This window comes from Paramisgurnus dabryanus, chromosome 8, assembly GCF_030506205.2.
Source record: "Paramisgurnus dabryanus chromosome 8, PD_genome_1.1, whole genome shotgun sequence".
NCBI lineage: Eukaryota > Metazoa > Chordata > Actinopteri > Cypriniformes > Cobitidae > Paramisgurnus > Paramisgurnus dabryanus.
This window is the reverse complement of record NC_133344.1, coordinates 1,768,334-1,787,696: the sequence shown is the minus strand read 5'-3', so window position 1 is coordinate 1,787,696 and position 19,363 is coordinate 1,768,334. Positions and strand designations below refer to the sequence as shown.

The 19,363-nt window shown below is 36.2% G+C and overlaps 1 protein-coding gene across 4 annotated transcripts in view; it reads right to left on the bottom strand.

Moving 5' to 3' along the window:
• The window catches only part of pde2a (phosphodiesterase 2A), a 140,883-nt gene that overhangs the window by 18,753 nt on the left and 102,767 nt on the right, over nucleotides 1-19,363 (bottom strand). For all 4 annotated transcript variants that reach the window (XM_065280310.2, XM_065280312.2, XM_065280313.1 and 1 more), the window contains 7 exons: nucleotides 19,226-19,315; nucleotides 17,333-17,421; nucleotides 7,714-7,823; nucleotides 6,970-7,019; nucleotides 6,083-6,142; nucleotides 1,517-1,649; nucleotides 1,089-1,141 (listed from right to left, as the gene is read on the bottom strand). In XM_065280310.2, coding sequence (XP_065136382.1) covers nucleotides 1,089-1,141; nucleotides 1,517-1,649; nucleotides 6,083-6,142; nucleotides 6,970-7,019; nucleotides 7,714-7,823; nucleotides 17,333-17,421; nucleotides 19,226-19,315 — 585 coding nt within the window. The remainder of the gene's footprint in view (nucleotides 1-1,088; nucleotides 1,142-1,516; nucleotides 1,650-6,082; nucleotides 6,143-6,969; nucleotides 7,020-7,713; nucleotides 7,824-17,332; nucleotides 17,422-19,225; nucleotides 19,316-19,363) is intronic.

Sequence of the window (19,363 nt, the reverse complement as noted above, 5' to 3'; positions counted from 1 at the left end):
GTGTTTGTGTAAAGCAGGTGCACTGCATGACTTCTAACATTTAATCATTTAACCTTACAGCTTCATGTCATTTATAAATAGGACAACAAAGAAACAAGGCGTTTTATTAAGTAATTGTGTTATATTTCAAGAGTCGTATGGATTTTCTAATCATATTTTTTATATTGGGATTTCATTATTTTGGTCACCAAGGCAACAGAGAAGCCATCCTGACTACTGAGGAACATTAGAAGTAAAGTTTATATATAAAATAAATCCAGTAAACAAACTGGGGTGTATAAATAAACAAAAACACATATTTTTAACTTGTGCACGGTTTATTCAAGTTAACATTTCAAAGACATTCATAATGTGGTTTACAGAAAAAACGCACACACACAAAAAACGCACATGCACTTTCATTTCTGTAACAGTGTATCGCAGTAAACACCATGACATGCAATCACATCACTCAAATGTCCTGATTTTACACAAACACACACATCTGTCTTCTGTCATGGTACAGACTCGTCATTGACTTTCATTGTTTTATTCAAAGTTAATGCGATTCTTTAATTCATCAGATTTCCTCGGGGAAACTTTTGGTTGTATTGTAGCTGATGTCACATTTGATATCTACAGGAGGATTAAAGCCTTCGATCATTAGTGACAGGTCTCAAACAAGCACTGACACTAAACTAACAACGTGAAACATCACTGCAATGCATTCTGGGATTGAAGAATCCATTTGATTGAGATGCTGTCTGTGAAAAAAATCAAACCTTTCTTGTGACTCTAAATGTAAATGTGTGTGTTTGTGTTCATTCTTTCTCAGTTCATTTCTTTGCATTGCGTTGTTGTAATGTAATGCAATTTTGGCAGGACTGCAGATCAGTGAGCGACCTTCACGGGGTGCTGGAGGCGTTCAGAGCCCAATAAAGCTCTTATCTAATACTCAGCCATAAATAAAAGCCGCTCGACCTTCCTCGCGCATAAAAAAACACAAGACATTCTCTCCTCGCGGTGAGGAAAACAGATCAATTCTGCTGTATTGTACTTCAGCAAGGACACATCCAGAGCAAACACAGAGTCGTGAGTTTTATACTTACGTAGTTGATGACTTTAAGCTGTAGAGAAACGGCGTCAAGATCGTACAGCTCACCTGTCAATCAAAGCAGATACATCTGTCAACACACCTGTAGGTTACAGTCTGAAGGAAAATCCTCACGGTTATATACATTTACATTTACATTGAGTCATTTACTGTAGTAGACACTTTTGTCCCAAGCGACTTACAACAAGGTAACAATAAAAGCAATTAAAGTAACAACAAGAGCAACAATAGATAAGTGCACTAGAGCAAATCTCATCAAGTCTAACACAGTCTATATAGCCAAGGGTTAGTATTTTATTTTTATATATGACTCCCTCCTTCAGTTAAACTTTATGAGATCTTTAATGCAATGTGTGGGATGTCATGTCAGGTGTATTTAGAGCTGTATTTGTATTTTTGTAAATGTCTTTATGTTTCTCCTACCACACAGCTGTAAGATCTTGCGGTCGAGTTCTCTGTAGTCCTCCGACCGCGAGCTGGTTTTGTTTTCCACTGGTGCATTATGGGATTGACTGTGTGGATGCATGTACAGGACTCGCTTACAGGTCACGGTCATCTGAAAATAAGACACATATGTGTTAAACTGAGCTCGTACATCAAAAATAAACAGTAAACACAAGTAAACATTTAGGGCTGGATTGCAATTTAGTGAGAGAGCGCAATTTCAATAAAGAACCAAAATATCTGCTGTGATTTACTGACAAGGCGCACGTTAAAGAAAACACAATTTCCATAATGACCAACACAATCTACCAACAGCAGCTTGAATCAGCGTGAGGTTTAAAACATGCTTTTTGTATGGGTGATAAATAATGGCGGGAATATCATTGACAAGCACAAACCTCGTGAATTGCATTTAATATTTTCATCTATAAATTTTGCTCCTACAAGACAAGTATATAGACTCCCTTTTCTGTTAGTACTGCATAGTATCTGGTCCTGAAGATATCTGAAGTTGATATTACAACTTATTTTGGCAATAACATTATTTTTATAAGGTTACGATTTGATTAAATTTTCAATCAGTACAATACTGATAAGTTATCAATATTTCATAAAAAGTTTAGTTTGCATACATTTTTTTATGTGCTTTCACTTTAAGACCTACACTGTAAAAACAAATGCAGCATTAAGTTAAAACAACTGTAAAAAAAATTCTGTAGAAATTACAGTATTACTGCAACTAGCTGCCAGTAACTTACTGTAGATTTAAAATTATTTTATTTACTGGCAAGAGTTTGTTCAAAGTTAAATCAATTTGAAATATTAACAAGTCTTTATCTTTACAGAATAAAACTATACAATAACAGCCTCATGCAAAGCATTCTGGGAACCAGAAATCATCATCAACCTTTTTCTGTTTTTTGCTTCAGATTTTGTTTCCCAGAATGTTTTGCTTGATGCTGTTTTTTTAGTTTTACTCTGTAAAGACAAAGACTTGTAAATGTTTAATGTTCATTTAACTTTAAACAAAATGTTGCCAGTAAAAAACATACATTTATATTTACGGTAAGTTACTGGCAACCCAGCTGCAATTTTTACGGAATTACAGCAAATTACAGCAAACTTTTAACAGTGTACTATTTTAAGTTTTGGCTTAAAAAAGTTGACATAACTTCAATAAACAATCAAAATTCAAGTTGAAATTGTTTAACTTCATTTTTAAGTTAAAGTAACAAAAAATATGTGTTGATTTGACAAAAATGCTGTGAATATTTTATAGTGTACATGCAAAGCATATATCCCATATTCACATGCGTTTTCTTTCTAATGTGCTAACACAAAACTTCTCAAAGAGCCTGTGAGTAACGAATCGCACATAAATAATGATAATCCCTCAAATACGCATCATTCAGAAATACATAACTATTTATAGACGGTTTCAGCAGTAACGACATAAACAAGCGGCTTTCGTGGTCAACACGTAAATTCCGGTAAACTCTGCTAAGAATAAATAACAACAAAGTCCTTATAAAGTAGTTCATTTATATAACAAGCAAAATAAACAACACATAGATTACCTACGAGACAAAAACATTTGTTATATGTCAACGAGATATTTGTTTAAGAGTTCAGTTTAGCAACTAGTCAAACCATTAAAAAAACTAAAACCGGAAGTAAAGTTCCAACCAGAAACATAAACGTGTCACCGCATGTGCGTCCGATGAAACCGTCTATATAGAAAGTTTATCATTTGCCTGTGTTTCTAAACCTTGCAAATGTTAGCATTCATGTCATTTCAAACAATTCGTGTGCAAGATTTTAAAGTGAGCTGTTTTCTGTGCACACACAAATACTCAAATAGACAAACACTCATACTGTAAGCGCACACACGGAGAGACGCATTTCAAAAAGCACACAAACACAGAATCTCTCTGCGCTTGTCAGGACACATACGCACAAAATGATCTTGAAATACCACAGTCTTGCCAAGTATTCTCCAATAAAAAAAAACAGTCAGTTATGTCTTAAAGTGAACGCAAACAGTTCAGAAAGAAATTAAATGTGTTTGTCTGTGAATCCATGCCCATCTGGTCTTAAAGTGGCAGTAACCTTAAAAAAAATCTCCTTATGTTTGTGTCATTATATTAATTAAATCACTTCTGTAACTTTAAAAAAGATTAATTATATTTAATTTATAAATGAAGAGCGTTATTAATTATTTGATTTTATTTCTGTACCTGAGGGTGCCCCAGCAAATCAGATCCTGCTAAATTCAACTTTTATGTTTAACTTTATTTGTATCTTTTCTATTTCTGTGTGCTTTTAATTCCTTGATTTGTTCTTATTTTATTTTCCCACCCCTGTTTTTGCTGATCCAAAAATTATTCAATTCATGACTGAAAAAAACGTAATGTAATCCGTTTAACCACTGCTATATTGTAAAATTATGTTGTTTTAAAAGTAGGCATTAAGGTTCACCCTAAGGTCCATTCATTTTTTAATTTCTGTCCTCCCCACTAATATTTACATGAATAGATAAAGCCTTAAACATGTGCAAATGATAAACTTTCATGATGATGTTCGTGTAACTATAATCTAAACCGCAGTGATGATGTGACCTGATGATACTACACTACAGAATCTCTCATCTCACATCAAATATTTACTGTATATAATACAACTTTGTCCTTTGGATGATCAAAGCTTCAGTTTTCAAAAAAGCAACTGACATTCTTTATCATTTCTCCTTTTAGCAGAGTTTTTCTTCCTTCAGCGTGACACTTGCAAGTAAACGGTGCCAATTTTGATTTCATCTCAGAACAACACATTAAACGCTCTCTCTCTCTCTCCATTTATTTTCACAGTCCATCTCTTCTGACAGAAACAACATCTGAATCTGATGTTATGATCTTAGTTTTTCCTGATCTTATGTCTCCAAGCGTCTGTACGACTTTCTAAATGGCCTTCATTTGAATTTCTGTGGAGATGTTTCTGTTTGTAGCTTTATATTCTGTCATGTTCTCCCGCTGGCTCTGACAAACGAACTCCATTGAAACCCTGACACCAGAGCAAACGGAGCGAATGAAAGATGACAGTTTATCTCTTTCATCCGTGTTCATATATCACACAAACATGTCAGGCGTCTCTAAAGAGCACTACACTCACATACTGTATTATAACAATACCTGAGGTCATGTCAATGTGAATATAGAAATACATCACAATATAACTTATTTGCTTTCAGAAAATATTACAACACAATACATCAAGACATTTACATTAATATGTATTAAATATGAATTGGAGGATTGTTTTATTTTCAAAATACACGCAAGTATCTGGCAAATGCGAGTGTCTCTTTTATCATAAACCCTTTAGACACATCTGCAGCAGGTACTTTTTTTGATAAGTTTAATTTTAGCTAGTAATTTAATGCTATAGAAACGGGGCATGTCATTAGGATTGGTCGCGCAAGCGTTCGGGCGGAAGTTTGATACTGTGGCTCCGCCTCTGGCTCCACGGACGATTCCTTCTGCGCATGCCTTGGCTCCAAACTGACGGTTTTTACGTACATGGTGGTGACCATGGTTGGACATTTTTGGCTTCAATTCATTACAATGGAGGGAGGCGATGTACATCGTCCATCTTTTTTTTACAGTCTATGGCTATTACTTAGCTATTATGCTAATTGTTTTCAGGATGTTCTTGCGACCAGGTGGCAACTTGTCCACGACACGGTCCTGGGTCGTGACCCGGTGGTTGGGGACCTCTGATTTAATGTTTTTTACAACCAGAAAATACAGGAAATTTGTATGAAGTATAAAAAATGTATAAACGTATGTTTCAAGTATTTCAGGGTAAACTCCCCTTCAACTTGAGCAAAAGCAGGCAATGATGACTGATGCCGAAGAAGACATTTACTTCTGAAATGTGTTTTGTTTTTGATTTTGTGTACCTGTATTTTCTATTTGTATCTTAATAAATATAAAAATAAATCAAATATATATTTTGACATAAAAACTTCAAAAAAACATCAGTCACATCACATGTCAATATTTATTTCCTGTAGTCACAAGCGTCTGTTGTTATCTGATCTTTTTCATTATTTTTCTCGTCATGAGATGCTTTTAAACTCGTCTGATGTTAAATTGCTTCTATAATCATCAGAATCAAAGCTCAGTGAAGTGTGTGTGAAGTGTATATGAGTGTGTGTGTGTGTTTGTGTGTGTCTGTGTTTGTGTGTGTGTTTGTGTGTGTCTGTGTTTGTGTGTGTGTTTGTGTGTGTCTGTGTTTGTGTGTGTGTTCTAATGAGGATGATGATGGTGGTTGTATGATGAAAGGTTCTGGACCCTTATAACCAAAAATAAAACTCAAGTAGATGAAGGTGGGTTGACTTTTAATTCAACTGAACCTTTGTACCATGGTATCCTTCTTATGCATTTTATTAAAGTAAAGTCCACTTTAAAGGTATCTAACATTTTACAGTAAACACATGAGTGTATGTGTGTGTATATGAGTGTATGTTTGTGTATGTGTGCATCTTACATGTTTTTCCAGAATGTTCAGGTTTTGCTGGTCTTGTTCTGTTAGCGGTTTACAGCAGAGCTGTGACAGAGACAAAAAATATCACACATTTCATTATTGTTTTTCAACAGACACACACACACACACACACACACACATCCACACACCCATGTGCATGCATGAACACACGCACACACCCATGTGCATGCATGAGCGCAAACACACAAGTGCACACACACACACACACACAAACACAAACATTAGATCTACTCCAAGCCCCAGCAAGAAGACCTGAAACATCACATTAATGACGAATCTGAAGTATATTCACAACATTCCAACTTTTGTCTTGGCTTGTCCACCAATAAATGTTTTCTCTGAGCTTATTGCAATGCATTCTGGGATTGTCTTATCTGTAAGGGACACATTCAGTGAGTTTGGCCAATAGATGATATCTTCCTAACTTCTGAAACAGCGTAGGCTGGGTTGAGAATAGAGCCGGAGATGTGAATCTATAAATACACACATGGTCTGATATCATCCGACACAATCGTGTGTCACCGATGCTGAAATCTCCACCCGTAAACCTCACGGCATCATAAAGTTTTATTACTCAATTAGAAATGAATTCTGTATTGAATAACGCGCCTCGTAAAACAGCAACATTAGGCAGCTTGTTAGAAAGTACAAGCGAGAACAAGTTTCCCTGAAGATGATCCAAATCCGGCAAAACACGCGCTTACAAACAAGTGTGAAATCTCAGGATAGAAAGAATTAATTTAATCTGCCTTGAGGTGAGAAAGATAAAGAAAGAGAGAGAGAGAGAGAGAGAGAGAGAGAGAGAGAGAGAGAGAGAGAGAGAGAGAGAAAATCACAGATATAAGTATTGTGAGAGACACAAAACTCACCAGAATCACAGATATCACCTTCCTCTGATCAACCAATGGTATGATAAGCGCTAGAGAGAGAAAACAACATTTACAGTAATGCATTTATAACAAAAGTGTGTGAGGTAAACAATTACACAAAATAAATGATAAAATAACATTAAAAACACAACACTTCATTAAGTCTAGATTACATGACATGAAGAATTCCCATAGACACAAAACTGATTATACAAACTAAGAGATGAAGTTATGCACATACACACACACACACACACACACACACACACACACACACACACACACACGTACACATTAAAACACACACGCACACATGCATTTTGATGTTTTTCAGTGTTGTAGTTGAGTCCAGCTGGAGTGATGGAGTGTTGAGTCTGAGTCCAGATAAAACTGGATGTGGACTCGGTCTCGACTTGGACTCAACACTCGATCTCTGTCTTTCTTGGACTCGACTACAGCACTGATGTCTGCTGCACTGAGGTTGTGTTATTGTCCTGGTAAAAATAGTTTAACACAGTGATAGTCACCATGGGAACAAGAGAGAGAGGTTGATGAAAAATAACGAAAATCTGTTAAAGTGGGCTAAAAGTTCAACAGTGCAAATGAGAAATGTTCTCACTTTCATCATCAACCTCCTCTCTCTCTCTCCATCTTAACACTGATGTGCATATCAGATGCACAAAGACACACACACGCACACACACACACACACACACACACACACACACACACACACACACACACCTTGTTTGTCAGGTGGTAATGGAGCGGCGAGTGAGTTGGTTTGTTTCTGGTGAAGTTCTGATGCTGGTAAACCAGAACACTGAAGTCTCTTCTGCTGGTTAACTGTCTCTCTGAAACACACAACACATCAAACTCTCAATAACTCAACACATTTAGTGACAATGCTTTAAACCATAAATAGGAAACTTTTGATGTGTTTTGGTCATTCGTTTTCACGACAGCAGCGTTTTGGGGTCCTGTGAAAACTAAACTTTTGAAACTTCAGATACGTAAATCTGTGAAAATGGTGATGTCATGTGCTTGTTTATTATGTGTTCAGTCTACAAACTTGAGTGAGTAGCCTAATTCACAACCAAAACAACAATGGTGGTCTATAGGAGTGTGTTTATTTGTTTTTGATTTAATTTTTGATTCAAACTATTACAAAAACAAGATAATGGAGGTAAAACAATTATTGTGTGATTTAAATATAAATTGCGTGCTGCTGGACCGATGTGTTTGTAAGGCAGCACTGCTTTAACACATGTAGTTTATTGCAACACTTACTTCATAAAAAAAGGTAAATAAATGCATGTATTCAAAGTCACTGAGTAATCATGTTAAATAATCAAGATTATGATTTTTACCCAAATAACCGTGATTATGATTTTTATCACAAATAATCGCGAATATGAATTTTGAACAATAATAATAATTTCTGTTTATGATTTATTTAAATAATAAATAATCGTGTTTATGATTTTTCCAAAAACAATTGTGTTTATGACAAAAAATATTATAAAAAAAAACAAAAACGTGATTATAATTTACAACCAAATTACCTTGATTATGATTTTTATCCCAAATAACCGTGATTATGATTATAAAAAATTTATACAATAATAATAATAATAATTATTGTTTATGATTTTTCTAAATAAATGAACGCAGTTTTAAAAAAAATATGGCAAAAAAGTGATAAAAACTGGATTATGATTTTCAACCAAATAACCTTGGTTATGATTTTTACACAATAACCATTATTATGATTACAAAACCGTGTTAATGAATTTTTGAAATACATAAATAAACAAATAACCATGTTTATGATAAAAAAAATCGTAAAAAAAAACAACAACGAACAACAACAAAACGGGTTTATGATTTTACCAAAATAACCATGATTATGAGGGGATCGATTGAAAAAAAAAAGTTTATGATTTTGTTCAAAATAAATAAATAAATACAAAATAATCGTCTTTATAAAAAATTGTGATTATGAATTTTTTTTACAAACACAAAACATGTATTTATGATAAAAAAAGTGTTTGTTTTTTTACCAAATAGCTGTGATTTTTCAAAAACAAAAATAGCCGTGACTAATTTTGTAATCGCCAAATAACCATGTTTTTGTAACAAAAATAATCATGATTATTTTTTTAATTGTAAAATAACGCTTACTGTAAATATAACGGTGATTGTTTTTTTAAACCAAAATAATCGTGATTACTTTATAATTTTATACACCAAAATAAGTGTTATGGGGAAACATTTTTTTAACTCTAAAATAATCATGATTATGAATTTGCCCATAATCAAGCAGCCTTAGTTTGTGCTACTCAAGATACTGAGTTTATTATCGCTTTCAATCCAGAATCACTTGATCCAAACATCAGTAAATTTTTATTGGCAGTCCTAAGGGATTGTGGCTTTTTATGCTTAATGCAACCAGAAATTTGTACATTAGGTGGTAAACCATTGTGTTTTTTCCAATGTTTGTATCCTATGTTTGCTCAATGCTTTCGTTGTCTTGATGTTTTATATTTATCTCTATGTAGAAGTATGCGTATGGGCACAGGTGTGAAGAGTTTCTTTACAAAGAAACATCGCCAACTACTGGTCTGGCACATTTAATGCAGTGTTTTAATCGTTGTTGCATATCTGTGTAAACATGCAACTTTTTGAAAAGGTTGTGGTGTTTATGTGAAATAAAAAAATAAAAAACATGTTTTTAAGTACAATTGTTGTGTAAATGCAGCCTTACAGTATGTGGTCCATGAAGTAACACTTTATCAACATAATGAGGTCATGCGAAACAACATTAATAATGTTTATTTCTCCATACTGTTTGACATACTACATTTAAAATGACAGTGAGTGTTCAGTAGATGTACAGTAGGAAGTATGCAGTATCTTTTATGTTCAGTTTCAGACTCTGCTAAAATTTCAGAAACATCACAGAAAGAAACGTTCACAACAGAAAGAAAATGCGTTCATCTGTTCTATTTTAAAAGCTTTTGAAAAAGAGAAAGAAGCCCATCTTTTCACTGACACATATCCCAGCATGCACTGCTGCTTTATAACTGGAGCTATTCAGCTGCTGGAAACCAATTTACACCCTGTCTCTCTCTCTCTCTCTCTCTCTCTCTCTCTCTCTCTCTCTCTCTCTCTCTCTCTCTCTCTCAAAAGTCCGACCCGCAGTTTAAAAGCAAAAAGTCTGACCAGCGCTGAACCCTTTTAAAGAACAACACTCTGTGTGTGTTTTCTCCTGAAAAGTTTTCCAGATTTCTGGATCGTTCTTTAGTCGGTGTATAGCCAAAGAGAGAAAGATAGAAAGACAGATGACAGTTGTCTCACCCACACACAATTAACTGAAATCCTGCTACACACCAGTTCCCATGACAACATGAACATGTAGCGTGATTACAGACTGGACACACACATGCACACACACACAACTCATATCAGAACATACCACACTGAATGATGAACAGAATGAAGACAGACAGACTTAAATGAAATGAAATGAAACTTTGTCTTCTCCTGGGTCAAGTCAACACATTTCACTTTATATTGAAACAGAAGGTTGTGTGAGGACTTGTTGAAGGATTGCAGTAAATGAATATAGACGTGCAAGACAGAAAGTGTTATTGTACATCAAACACCTCACTATCTGCAGATAGATTTATCACATAAACACCTTTCATTCACTCGCTCTCTCTTTCATTTCTATTTCTCTCTTTGTCTCATGCAGTTTTTCTCATGTTAATGGCCTGATGTTGTGTTACAGTGTTTGTGATAAATGGCTTTACACTGAACACCTGCACAGAAACATCGTCCCATGGCATTCAAATGTTCATTGTTTGTCCGTCCATCTCTTTTGTTTCTCTGTGATAACACAAACACGCATGCACACACAAACACACACAGTGACCTGCATCTCTGATCAGTGAAGGTTAAATGTGTTTCAATGACAGCATTATCATCAAAGAATAACACAATCAGAGTGTCGCCTCATATCAATTGTGTTATTATCACACAACAACAAAAGCACATTTCAATACGCCTCCTGTGCCAAGGACATTCAGCCTGTGCGTGTGCACATGCATGTGTCTGTGTGTGTGCGTGCATGTGTGTGTGCGTGCATGTGTGTGTCTCTGTGTGTGTGTGAAGCTAGAATAAAATTCTAATGAGAGCAGATATCATTTAAAAACCTCAGTGAGATTTACTGTGTGATTAAAACACAAATATACATCAGCACACAAACATAAAGACCTTCAGTTTTGTCCTACAGATACGCCGCTCAGCTTTATATAACATCACACCCTTTAGTTCAAGAGCGGCTTATTATAGGTGCTAAAATGAACATTTTCAAGCCTTTTCACAGTGTTACCACGGTAACTGAATATCAGCTTCTACACCGCTTCAGGAGCACATTTCTATTCGACGGTTTTGGTGATCAAATATTTTACATTTTATGCATTTGGAAGACACTTTTTATCCAAAGTAACCTAAAGGGCGTTCAAAGAGAGAGGGAGAGAGGGAGAGGAAGTTAGTGAGTGAATAAGTAATTGAGAAAGAGAATGAGTGAGAGAGTGACCAAGAGTGAGTGATAGTGCTGTGCAATTAATCGTTTATCAAGTTCAATATTTGCACATTTCAATTGCAAAAACAAGATAATCCAGAAAATGTTATTAGCTGCATATCATTTTTGTCATTTATTTTTGTGCTATGAATCCAGCGTGTCATAAGCAGCTCCGTCTCTCTTTCTCTCTGTTTCTCTTGCACATGCGTGCACGCGCTCTCGCATCTGTCCGAAGTCAGATCACTAGGTAGTAATCCTGTTTATGTTTGTAAAGTTATGTAGATCTCAAGCGAGTTGATGCAAAAATATTCTTCATGTTTAAAATATGAATCGCTTTCCACTGGACCAATGTGTTTAAAAGGCACTTCTGAGGGCGCCACAGCTTGACACAGCAACAACAATAAACAAATGCATTCAATGTTGTGTGTGTGTATGTTTTTACAGTCATTAAAGGGGTGGTTCAATGGTATTTCATGCATTCTGACTTATTAACACAGTTATAGAGTTGTTTTAGAGTTGTACACGGCAAAAAAAAATCATTTTCAAGAAAAAAAATATTAGTATTTTTGTCTTGTTTTCAGTAAAAACATCTAAAAAGTCTTAAATTAAGATGATATTTCTTGAGAAACAAAACGACCCAAGAAAATAAGTCTAGTTTTTAGACCAAAAATATCAAATTTAAGTGACTTTGTGCAAAAAACAAGCAAACAAATCTTCCAATGGGGTAAGCAAAAAAATCTTGAACATTTTTCTTAAACACTAAATTCAAGAAAATGCAAGAAAATGCAAGAAAAATTAAAGAAAATTTTAAGAAAAATTTAAGAAAAATTTAAGAAAAATTCAAGAAAAATTCAAGAAAAATTCAAGAAAAATTCAAGAAAAATTAGCTTACCCCATTGGCAATTTTTTTGCTTGTTTTATGCACAAAATCACTTAAATTTGATATTTTTGGTCTAAAAACTAGACTTACTTTCTTGGGTTGTTTTGCTCATCAAGAAAAAGCATCTTAATTTAAGAATATTTAGATATTTGTACTGAAAACGAGACAAAAAGATTACGATTTTTTTTTTCTTAAAATGTTTTTTTTTTTTGCAGTGTATAAGTGTCAAAAATGCAGTTGGGCATGTTACAGAGTATTTCTGTGACGAATGCATTTCGCCAGAGTTCGTACAAGTTTTGGAAAGTTTTTTTCGATTACAGGTCCAGCTGACATTTCAGGGGTTTTCTATACGTATCACTTTATATGGGCACTTCCCCCAAAAAACCCTGTCCACCCGTCAATTAGCGTGAGACGCCAGAACTTACAAACATTTTATCACGCGACACAGCTTTGTTTAATTTCAAAACTCAACAACGGCACGAAAGATGAAGTGTGTTTTTGGATGTAAGGAGAAGAAAGTCAGCCTCATGAAAACATGGATATAGTTTATTATCTGGGGTAGCAGCAGAGTTTTGCATGTGTGTTTGATGCGCTGGACTTTCCAAACCGGGTCATGAGTTGCATGCAGTAAGTAAGACTTCTGTCTTATGTTGGAAATAGGCGCCTGCATATTATATAAATGACACGAACATGTAGTGAATCATAAGTTAAACAGTGTTGTATAGTGTTGCATGACTCGTACTTGCTCCTCCCGCAGCTCGTGACTCCTCCCTCATTTTTTCGTATGTTATCGGAAAGATTCAGTAAAGCTAATATTTCTTTTATAAATCTGAGTAAACTAAAGACTTTTCAGAGATATAAAGGATGTCACACTACTCTATAGGTACTCCAGATTAACATCAGAAAGGCAGAAACAGCGTGTGTTATGGACGCTTTAAGTAATCGTGAGAAATAACACATGTGTCTCCAATGTGTGTTTCCATAAAGCAGCTGTATTTTATTTGGTACATATGACTTTGTATCTTCTGAACAATAAAAATCTAATTTTTGAAATGAATTTCAGGTCAGACTGAAGTTCAGGTTGTTTATCCATGAATGTGTGAATACAGTACTAACGATGCTTTATGAGATCTGCACATGTTCAATTTCTCATCCTCTCAGCCGATGCTAAAGTCATTACTATGGTAATGATACACCAGATATTCACTCCTCTGTCTAAACATTTCATCATTTCCAAAACGGCACTGAGGACGGTCAATTACGAAGATCAGACCGTTCATCCGGTCTCATCTGATCTCTAATCACTAAAACAAAACTGAAGCAGATGATGTGAATTCTCAAACACGCCCGCAGGAACGACTCGCCAGCTCGAGTCGAATGTTTAAAACACTCATGAACTATTAGCAAGTGTATTAGATATACATGCTTTAACAAGAATAGAATAATAATAAGAGTCCCCTCGAAAGCTAACTCATTTAATAAACGCCACACAAAAGCTATAAAACAGCAGACGCCATGCAGAAATCATTTCACCGACTGAATTCTCTGTGGGCAAATCCATTTAATAAGTTACCATTAGCACATCTACATATGTGTGATGACAGCAGGAGCCAGCCATCCTCGTGAGGAACCCGAAAATATAACTGTCAGTCATCGCGAGCGCCCAATTAATTAGAGCGAGGAGAAGTGGGCGGATCAGAGAGGCAGTGCCAGTATATTTGATTGACGGCTTGACAGCGGTGCCATTAGTGGAATTGAATAAAGTCCACAGATGAGTCACAGCAGAAAATACAATAGAAACGAGTGTGAGGGTCTTCTAAAACAATCTAAAAAATCTCTCAAATTTTCAGCTAAGCTCTTTAATGACCTGCAGTCATGATCGCCTCATTTTTACAAGCTGTGCTTTTATTGGCTGCTTCTCAAAACTCAGTCTCAGTTTCTTATTGAAGCATCGCTGAAAACCTGCTTGAGCTGGTGTACGGGTCCTAACCGCTCGACCAGCTGGTTTAAGACTTTTCTGCGTGAGCTTTGCAAGGCTGGATTACAGGTTTGATCAGTCATGACAGGTTTAAGGTAGTTTGAGGAATAGTGTTTCATCAATATAAAAAACACAGGAGAAAGTGTCTTGTTCTGAAACTCACGTCGACCTGTCTGACCTGAGATCATCTATCATCTCACAGACACATGATATAAAGAATGACTCGACCGGAGGTCAGAGGTCACACATGATTGACGTGTCACATTTTCAGGGAGAAAGAAAGAAGAGGGATGAAAAGGAAATCGCTCGATTTTGACATTTTTCGCACAAAACAATCTGTCGATTCATCTGCGGAGATACACGACATCGACTGACCTGACATCAGTGAACAGAGAGACAAAGCGGGACATACTTTTGACACAATGTCTATTATTACACTGACCACATGAAACCGTTAAAGGGACAGATTACCGAAATATTACAACTCATCATTTAACCTCATGTTGTTCAAAACCTGTATACATTTATTTGTTCTGATGAATACAAAAGAAGATTTTGAAGAATGTTTGTAACACTTAACAGATCTGGGGCACCATTGACTTACAGTATATACTGTAGTAGGGATGTAATGATCCATGGATATGGATGAATGCATTGATTAAATTTATATGATCCTACGTATCAATGCATCACATAAAATATGGATATGACGTATCTTTATTTTGACACTCCTCATTCCTAGACATACAGTAAAGTCTATCTATGCATTAACGCCAAAACGCGCAATTTCAATTATTTTCATTTGCTAGGGTCAGCAAATGAATGCAATGCAGCAACAAAGCAGCTGTAGCAGGAAAAACGCAGCTAAAGAGACAGAAGACGAGCATATGTTTAGCACTGCAGGTGAAATTGTCCATGCAAAACGCAGTGTCTTCCTGAACATGTTCATCAGTTGAAAAAAAATCTCTCGAAAGAGACGACTGCAGCACTTTTTCAGTGCAGAACTACCTCAGTTATTGTCACTATTGCACATTTTGGCACACAATACTGAAAACTGACTTTTGCCATCGTAAGCTTGATTTTATGTGACATTTTGCCCCTTATTATTCAATTTTCTTTATTTAAAAAGTGTATTTGCTTAGTTTGTGGTAAATGTTGCAATTGGGGCAGAGATTGTGCCATTTCCAAAGAGTTTCATTAAATGTTCAGGTTGTATATTTGTATTTATATTTTATTATATTATATTATATTTATAAAAAATGTAACTGCTTAACTAGGCTTAAAAATTAATTGAATTGAATCTAAGAAGTGTTTGATGTACCACAAATATCGCAATGCTGGCGAAGAAAACCATAATGAACTGTCTGATTTACACCCTGATTATAAAGTAGAAAAAATAATACTATGGAAGTGAGTGGTGCCCCAGATCTGTTTGGTTATTAACATTTTTCAAAATATCTTCATTAGTGTTTAGCCAAACAAGGTAATTTATAAAGGTTTGTAACAACAAGAGATTTCACACTCATGCTGCAGTTTTTTTCATTTATTAATGAACATTAACTCTTTCCCTGCCATTGACAAGTTAGCTCGTCAATTAAGAGAAACCGCTTCCCTGCCAATGACTAGTATTTCTGGCTTTTCGGATAATACGGCTATTATCCACCATATTCAACAACTTATAAAACCCGAAAGTATCACCCTAGGGCAAACAGCTGTATGTCCGTGTAAGTTTTGAATCTAATCTCTAACAAAAGTCATTTACAAAAATGCAATTATCTCAGCTTTTTGCTAAAAATTTTGTGAAACCTACCCATATTTGACAGGTGATAAAAAAGAACAAATAATAACTTATAATAAAGCAGAGGGTCTACTGTTTTTCACTGAACTCAGAGGTCCACTGAGAAATTGAATCCATACACTGTTGAGATGCTGTAATATCAGTATTAGATTAGAAACTTAACCTTATTTTGTCCACTCAGGAATTGTAATGTTAATAAATGAAGATGATATATTTTTATTATACCACGGGTCTGTTGAATGCTGTATTCTGATTGGCTGAGAAATGTTCCATGAGTATGCATTATTTTCTGATAACTGCACACCTAACTTGTCAAATGTCTTAAAAATAGACACCAGACGACGGTCCTTTGAATTATTTGAAAATAATCCACACCCGCGGTGTAACTCCACTTCGCGCTGTCAATTATTCCTTACTTAATCATGATTTCTTCATTTCTATGAGTTTATTATAAGCAGGCAGTTATATATAACACTCATGCCGAGTTCAGACTGCGTGATTTTCAAACTATTCGGGTCACAGATCTTTTCACACTGCCTGACTATCAGACTACATGATGGATCGGCGACAGGGGTTCACATGGCATGACTTTACCATAGGAAGAATCGCCGACAACTTTGTCCCGGTCTGCAAACTACGCCTCATAACGCACGCGAAAAGTGATAAGGAAACAACGCAAGGTCACGTGCAAGACCGCACAGCTCACGTGAGACTGGGATCATAACTAATCCCCGAACTTCCACACGGCATGATTTTGAATTGCCGACAGATAATTGAGATATCTCACAGGTGTCTGCGACTCATCTGCGATTCTCTTAGATCGCGTCTTTGATAGTTCAAGATGTTTGATTGTTCCCAGCGTGAACGAGCACCATTTTGCTTGTGATTTCATGCATTTGTTGGCGATTTCTCAAACCCTGTCGCCAAGTCAAAATCAGGGCACTCTGAACTCGGCATCTGAACACGTGTTTCCAGATCATGTGATCTCCTCTTGACACTCCCACCTCTGGAATAGCCTGTGAACTTTAGTCCGAATTGATACATAAAATCAAAGATGTCGTGGGGGATACGTTAAAACTTAAACGTTGTTTGGAAAACTATCAACTCTCATGTGACTACCTGAGCTTTCCCTCCGCCGGGATCTCATGAGCCGGATCTTCACATCGGAGTCGAGACTCCTCATCCGACAGGTACACAAACACGGACTCCTGAAAAACACACAAGAAGATTATAAAACTTCAATACAACACACAATCATTTAAAACCATCTCATCTCTACATAACTCCACATCTCTCTCTCTCTCTCTCTCTCTCTCTCTCTCTCTCTCTCTCTCTCTGAATGATGTATTTAAGGTTAATCACATGCACAGTCCTGTCACCCTGTCGTCGGTGTCGATGTAACCCTCATTAGACTCCAGCACACATCTGCAGCACATACAGAATGTCAGAGAGCACAGGCGACATATAAATGCTACTGAAGGGCTGTCTTCTCATTTACACTCAATACGTCTCACACCGGGCTGCGCTGGCACGAGGTGAACCGGATCCGTTCTTTAATTTGTCACAAATGTCAGGGGAGGATGTCCACATGTTCTCATTCACTCGCTGTACAGTGACTCTTCAGTCCATCTACACTGACTATTAAAATTCTCAGAGTCTCGTGTTAGCAACGCCAAAGTCATGGGTTCAATCAGCAGGTAATGCATATACTGTAAATACAGCTTGAATGCACTGAGAGTCACTTTGGATAGATGAGACTGCCAAATGTAAGAATGTGAATATAGACTACAGGTCTCCAAAGTTGTTCCAGGAGCGCACCTGTCCTGCATATTTTAACTGTGACAGGTGCCCTTCAGGAATAGGATTGGAGACCCATGATATAGACAATATAATGTATACATCTATTTGTTCTGAATGATGAATGCACAAAAAGACATTTTGAAATTTTTTTGTAGCCAAGCTGATCTTGGGCACCCATTGACTTACATAGTAAGAAAGAATGATACTATGTAAATGAATGGTGCCCCAGATCAAAATCAGCAAACCAAAGAAACGTATACAGGTTTTAAACAACATAAGGTTGAGTAAATGACAGAATTTTTTTTTTTTCGGTATACTATCCCTTTAAATTCTCTGACGAAACAAAACTGCTGTAGCAGACCTGATATGTACTCCAGCGCAAGTCCCCGCAGACCTTTAAAAACCATGAGAATAACTTTATATTGGACTCTAAAATCAACAAGAAGCCAGAACCGGAGAAATGCTAGACCATTTCTTTGTGTCTGTCAACAGTCTGGCAGCCGCATTTTGCACCCGATGCAACCTCGAGAGCAGTTTTCTAGACAGCCCCAAATAAAACCAGTTGCAATAATCCATTCTGGATGAAATAAAACCATGACAAAAAATAAGTCCCAGATTCCTCGCTTGAGTGACATTAATGGTTAGGGAGGTTCAGAGATCTGTTTTGCTAACTTTGGACGACCAAACATCACCACTTTAGATTTACACTCATTGAGATGCAAAAAGCTTACGATTTAAATGTCAGTGTTTGGACAAAATAAGGGAATGTTCAGCGATGCCCTTATTTTGTCCAAACACTGAAATTGGAATCGTCATCTCAGGGGCAAATATAGCTGGACATCATCAGCATAACAATACAAAGCAACGTTATATTTGAAATATCATCCACAACTGATTTTGCTCCCATGTGTGACATCACTTTAGCATGAAAACATTTAAAGGGCATAAAAACATCCAGGGTGGGAGTTGATTTTATATATTAGGATTTGATTGGATAAGTAAATGTCAGCATTATATCTGAATGTGAGTTTGCAGTGGATTGTGGGAGATTTACTGCCCTTCAGAAACACCAGAAGTGTGATGTGGAGACCTAACCATCACTATGTGTGTGTGTGTGTGTGTGTGTGTGTGTGTGTGTGTGTGTGTGTGTGTGTGTGTGTGTGTGTGTGTGTGTGTGTGTGTGTGTGTGTGTGTGTGTGTGTGTGTTCATACCACATTGGGCAGGACGGCTCCCAGCACATCTCTGAAGGTTGTCTGAAGGCTGCTGACGTCCACAATGGAGGCCAACTGCAGCAATGCATCCTAAGAAAGAAAGAAAATAACTGTAGATGAATAAATAAATAAACAAAC